The sequence below is a fragment of the Tympanuchus pallidicinctus genome, unplaced genomic scaffold, assembly GCF_026119805.1.
Source record: "Tympanuchus pallidicinctus isolate F22 unplaced genomic scaffold, pur_lepc_1.0 scaffold3, whole genome shotgun sequence".
NCBI lineage: Eukaryota > Metazoa > Chordata > Aves > Galliformes > Phasianidae > Tympanuchus > Tympanuchus pallidicinctus.
This window is the reverse complement of record NW_026294747.1, coordinates 13,015,646-13,021,265: the sequence shown is the minus strand read 5'-3', so window position 1 is coordinate 13,021,265 and position 5,620 is coordinate 13,015,646. Positions and strand designations below refer to the sequence as shown.

Sequence of the window (5,620 nt, the reverse complement as noted above, 5' to 3'; positions counted from 1 at the left end):
TACACACTGACAAGCCTGTGCTCCCTGGTGACCCTAGGTTGCTACTGCCTACTCTTTCCCACTAATTCTGATTCCTCAATGCAATTCTTCTGCCTGATCCTCCTGCGGCTCTGGGCCTGAGAGTTGGGTTTGTGTCTGCCTTGGAGCTTCTGTTTTGGGCACTGAATCCCTAGCTATATCCCTTAGGAGAAATGATGTGCTTGTGTAGACTCTGCACAGGTGACTCTCATGGGCAGAATGCTCTTGTCCCCATGCCTTCACTCTGACAGTTTGCACACAGAGCAGAGAGGCCCAGGGGTGAGCTTGTAGAATCTCTTATCCTAAAGTCAATATCACTTAAATGATGACTGTTTGTGGCTAACTTCTTGCTAACACTGTTACAATTGATGCCAGTCTTGTGTTGCTGCAACAGTAGTTTGGGTGATCTGCTGACCCTTGTAAGGATGCTGGGAGTGTCTTGACTTGAAGCCAAACGTTGCTATTGGAAATACTGAAATAATCAGTGCTTCTGAAGAAGAGAAACAGCTGCCAAGCCCGTAGTAAAATCATCCACACAAATGCCTTCTGTTGGAATGGGAAACTTGTGAAGGCAAACACAGCAGTCCTGCTTCCTAATTCATTTGGAAAAGGGGTTAGCCATTGGCTTAGGCTGAGAATAAGCATGTGGGATCTGCATGAGGTTTGACCTCAGAGCTCTCCAGCCTAAATGTCTGACTGCATTTTTAGATGTACTCTGTGAGGATGAAGCCCTTAAGCCAACACCAAACCCCTGTTTCCCCCATCCCAGTCAGGTGCTCCTCCAGGTACAACAGATGAGTTAAGCCCAGGCCAGCTGACAGCCTCCCTGCCATCTCAGGGGCTGTAGGTGAGCTGCATGGGGGAGAACCTCAGCAACAGATTCACTGAGCACTTCAATTCCTAGGGCCTTCCCAAGGGACAGCTTGTTACAGCAGCCTTGGTTAGGGAACAGGCCGTAAGCACAGCAGCTCTCCCTTAGTATGGCTCCTTGCCTGCAGCTCCTAATGCTATCCTGCTGTTAGAGCCTGTATTTTCCCTTGTTTTTTTTTTTTTTGTTGTTGTTTTTTTTTTTTGTTTTTTTTCTTTCTTCCTCTTGAGATGACATTATGTATGTAGAATACATTTGTAGATCTGATTGCAAAGCACCCACTGTAATTACTGAATTTGGAGCTTGAGAGCGAGCGTACCTCTCAAAATTTAGTGGGGGAAATTCCACCTTTGCATTACTTAAGGTTTGCACATACAGTTTCTTGCAAAGTGGGTCAATTTTAATAACCCATTCTGTCTTGTCTTAGCTCAGCAAATTCTACAGGCCAGCCTGTTTCACACCACTAATAGCATTCACTGGAGCTACTGAAGGGAAGTAACAGCCTCTGCCATAGGTTTCCATGCTCTTGTGGCTGTTTGGGCTCACAGCAATTTTTCTTGCCTCTGAAGCAGGTATTCAGCATGAGCCCAGAAGTGATGGCCAGGAGCTGCCTGCAGCAACTCCTGCACGCCTGGGAGAGGAGCTGCCAGCCCTGGAGCCACCTGTTTCTCCCCTCTGGCCCATCTTTGCTAAGTGGGCAGCACTACAAGTAGCAATAAGCAAGTGTGGTGTGATGCTGTGCTGCTCCTGATTGCCTTTAGCAAGTGCATACAGCCCAGGGTACTGTCTGTCCTCAGGCAGGTGTTAACTTGGTGGATAATACATACACCTTGCAGCTCAGAATCCATTTATAAATAGAATTTTATTTATAAAGTCAATTTACATAAAATATGATACTCTTTTTAAAAACTGCATATGTACGACTTAAGAAATCCTAGCAAGTGCATACAAAAATGCCTTCAATACATTTAAAAAAACAAACAACAAAACAACTTCAGTTTTCAGAGAAGTGAACCTTCACACCAGGCAGAGTCAGACACCACAGTGAGATGCAACAAAACTTTGCAGTCCTTTAGTAAAGTGTTTGGAGAAAGAAAAACAAACAAACCCTTTCATCTAAACAGTGTATATTCCCCAAACATTCCAGCTGGCAGTGTTCAAGAACAAGGGAATTGGACTGAAAATAGAGCTACCTCCTTAACCCTTTTCCCCAAGGTTTCTCATACAAAAATAAGTCTTCATACACCACTCTTCCCATAGGCGGTTCAAGTTGCATATAAAATAGAATCTGACATTATAAAAAAAATTCCCTCCCCCTCCAGAAAAAAGGAAGCATCAAGTGGTTTCCATTTCTTTTTTCCACCCTTTCCAAAGGCTGATGGGAAGTAGCTGCGAGGGGATGCACAGCCATTCTCTGGAGTGGGTGAAAACCTTGTCCGTCAGCAGCCCCAGAGCAGACATCGGAGCCGTGACACCATTGCACTTCAGCCCAGCAAGGAAAGCAGCCAGGAGGAACTTGAGAATTTCTGGGGGAGATTTATTTTGGAGGATACTGCTGGCTGCTGTGGAAGACCATAGGCATCAAGGTATGGCTGTGGAGAGATTGTAAAAACCCATGTCTATTCCATCTCCAACCCCAACGGCCTCCTCAGCTTCCAACCCTATGACCGCTCAATCCTATCGGCCACCTCAACACCACCAGCAACCCCAGTGTCTTTGGCAACCCCACTGGCCACCTGAATCCCCATTGGCAACCCCAACCCGATCAGCAATCCCAATCCCATCCGCCACATCAAACCCCTGGCTACCTCAACCTCATAGTCAATCTCATCGGCCACCCCAAGTCCATTGGTCACCCAACCCCATCAGCCACCCCACCAGACCGGCTACCTCAGCCTCATTGTACAATACAACCCCATGATCGCTTAACCGCCATCAGTCAACCCAACCCTACTGGCAATCCCAATGGCCGTCTGACCCCATTGGCCACCCAATGACTCCAAGATCACTCAACTCCATAGACCACCCCAGCCCCACTGACAATCCCATTGCCCACTTCAACTCTGTGAGGGTCCCAAGCTTAAAGGGCTGGGAAGCCGCAGTACCCCAAGCCCACCTCACCTCCCACCAGCTCAGTAGCTCCCAAGCCAGCTGGTGAAATCCAGCAGTTCCTGCTCCTCGGGGCTGAGCACCGGCTCGTAGCCGCTCTCCTCGGAGGAACAGGGCGAGGCGGAGGAATAGCCGCTGCCGCCGCCGCTTTCCCCGACAGCCCCCCGCCCCGCAGAGCGGCCCGCTCGGCCGTCGGGGAAAGCGGCGGCGGCGTCGTGCTCGTCGAGGAGCCGCTGCAGCGCTCGGATGTACTCGACGGCGGAGCGCAGCGTCTCCACCTTACTCAGCTTCTTGCTGGCGGTCCCGTGGGGGACGTGCTGCCGCAAGGCGGCGAAGCCCAGGTTGACCAACCGCACGCGGTTGCGCTCCCGCTCGTTGCGCCGGGCCACGGCCGCCGCCGCGGTGCCGCTGCCCGAAAGGGAGGCGAAGGCCAAGCGGCGTTTGCAGCGCAGCAGCTCCGGAGAGGCGGGGCGGCGGCGGCAGCGTGAGGCGGCGGCGGGGGGCGGCGGCGGGGCACCGCCGTTCATCGCCGAGGGGCCACGGCGGCGGGGATGGGGAGCGCGGCAGCGCCGGGAGCGGTTGGGGAATGGGAACGGAGAGATGAATTAAAATGGAAAAAGAAAAATTAATGATTACTTAAAAAGAAAAAAAAAAAAAAGTACCTGCGAGATGGAAATAAAAATGCGAGTAAGGTGCAAGAAAAAAAAAAATGCAAAAAAAAAAAAAAAAAAAAAGCGGGTGAGATGCAAAGGAAAATGCGTAGAAAGCAAATGAAAATGAGATTTAAAAAAATGTGCAATAAGGATGCAGAAAGCGCGAGCCGGGCGCCAAAAGAATGTGAGATGCAAAGAAAAAACGCAAATAAAAGTGGGACTAAAACGCAAAGGAAACGGGAGTTTGAAAAAGCGCAAATGAAAAATAAATTAAAAAGTTTTTTTAAAAAAATACAAGACAGGGGGGAAAACAAAAAACAAAAAAACAAAAAAAAAAAAGTGGGAGACGAACCCAACACAAACAGAAATCCCTATCGCAGAAGAGCGGGGGCCGCTCTGCCCACCCCCGTCTCCTTCCCAGCACCGCTCCGCGCCTCTGCTGCGGCCGCGCGGCCCGCGCGCTGCTTATCAACGCCGCCGCCGCCGCCGCTCGCGAGCCCCCGCGGCCGCACGCGCCGCGCCACGCGCGCCCGCCCCGCGCGCGCGTCGCCGCGCGCACCCCCCTCACCTCCCGCGCGCGTCCGGCGCGTGGCATCGCGGCCGCCGGTAACACCCCGCCCTCTCCTCCTCCTCCCCCCCCTTCCCCCCACCGTTCGCGTTTGTCTTCATTAATTCAAATAGCCGGGTTGAGTTCACCCGTTCCCCGGGGGTGCGGCATCCTCTCGCTCCGCCCTCCCCCCCCCTTTGCACCGGCAAAGCGGCCCGAGGAGGCGGCGGTTACCCCCGTGCACCTGAGTCGGAGGAAGGGCGCAGCCCCCTAAGGCCCTCCGCATCGCCGTCAGCCCGCTTTCCCCAGCGGTCCCCGCCGTGCTTTGTCCGCCCCCCGCCTCGGTTCCTCTCGTTTGTGTACGGGGCGCTGCGGACCCTCTCGTCGCGCCGACCGTCGGAGCGTTGTGCGGGACTCTGGGGCCCCCTAGCGCGGAACTCTGCCCCGCGCTGCCGACACTTTCGGCTTCCTTCGGCTTCCTGCTGCGGCCGCTCTGGGGACACCTCCGGAGCCTGCACAGGAGGGGCTTTGTAAGGGGGTAGTGAGGAGAAAGCGGTGTCACGCTTTTTCCTATGCAACACGCTTTCTTTTGCGTACCTCTGCTCTGCAAGATGCATATTCCTTCTTTTTCCCACTCATCTCTTCGTTCTTTATTTGCTGTTTTATTGCAGCTGCTGATGTGCTCCCATTCTTTGACATATGGGAGGGCTGCGACTATTTCCCACTGCTCTGCTTCACCCTGACTCTGAAGCTGCAGATGGTTAAGGTATCAGGCACCAAGTCACCCTTTAGCCAATTTTTTCTAAAGACTTTTTTACCATTTTAACATCAGGAAAGATGCACCCCGCAGGCTCTGAAGCACAAACCCATGCAGAAAGCATCCCTGGACCTGGCACTGTCCTCCCCAGGTCTGCATTTTTGTGCCACTCCAGCCCTATGGCCACCCAACTCCCATGGCCACCTCAACCCCGTGGCCACTCAATCTCATGGGCCATCTCAACAACCCCACTGGCCACCCCGACATCTTTGGTCACTCAGCTTCCATGGCCACCCCAACACCATGGCCACTCACCTGCATGGGCCACCCCAACCCCATTGGCCACTCCAACCCACCACAGTCACTCAACTCCATGGCCAACCTAACCCCGTGAGCACCCCAAGCACCAAGGGCTGGGAGAAGCAGCATCTCAAGCCCACCTCACCTCCCACCAGCTCAATAGCCCCCACTCAGAGCTAAGCACTGGCTCACAGCCATTCTCATAGCCCCCTCTCACAGCTGTGGATTCACGGTGGGAGGGGATCAGGGTGAGGAGAAAGGAGGGAGGGACAACGTATGTGCGTGTATGGGGAGAAAACTGGGTATTCTGACACTGGCTCTTGCTTGAAAAGTTTCCAAAACACTGTGGAGAGCCTGTTGCTTGGGGC

General features: G+C 53.1%; 1 protein-coding gene across 1 annotated transcript; it reads right to left on the bottom strand.

The window, feature by feature from the left end:
• Positions 1–1,729: 1,729 nt before the first annotated feature.
• Positions 1,730–4,152, bottom strand: ASCL2 (achaete-scute family bHLH transcription factor 2). The gene is made up of 2 exons (XM_052694483.1): positions 3,008–4,152; positions 1,730–2,478 (listed from the first exon to the last, which is right to left on the bottom strand). Exon 1 carries the CDS (start codon positions 3,520–3,522, stop codon positions 3,019–3,021), a length of 504 nt encoding a protein of 167 aa, XP_052550443.1. The 5' UTR covers positions 3,523–4,152; the 3' UTR covers positions 1,730–2,478; positions 3,008–3,018.
• Positions 4,153–5,620: the final 1,468 nt, after the last annotated feature.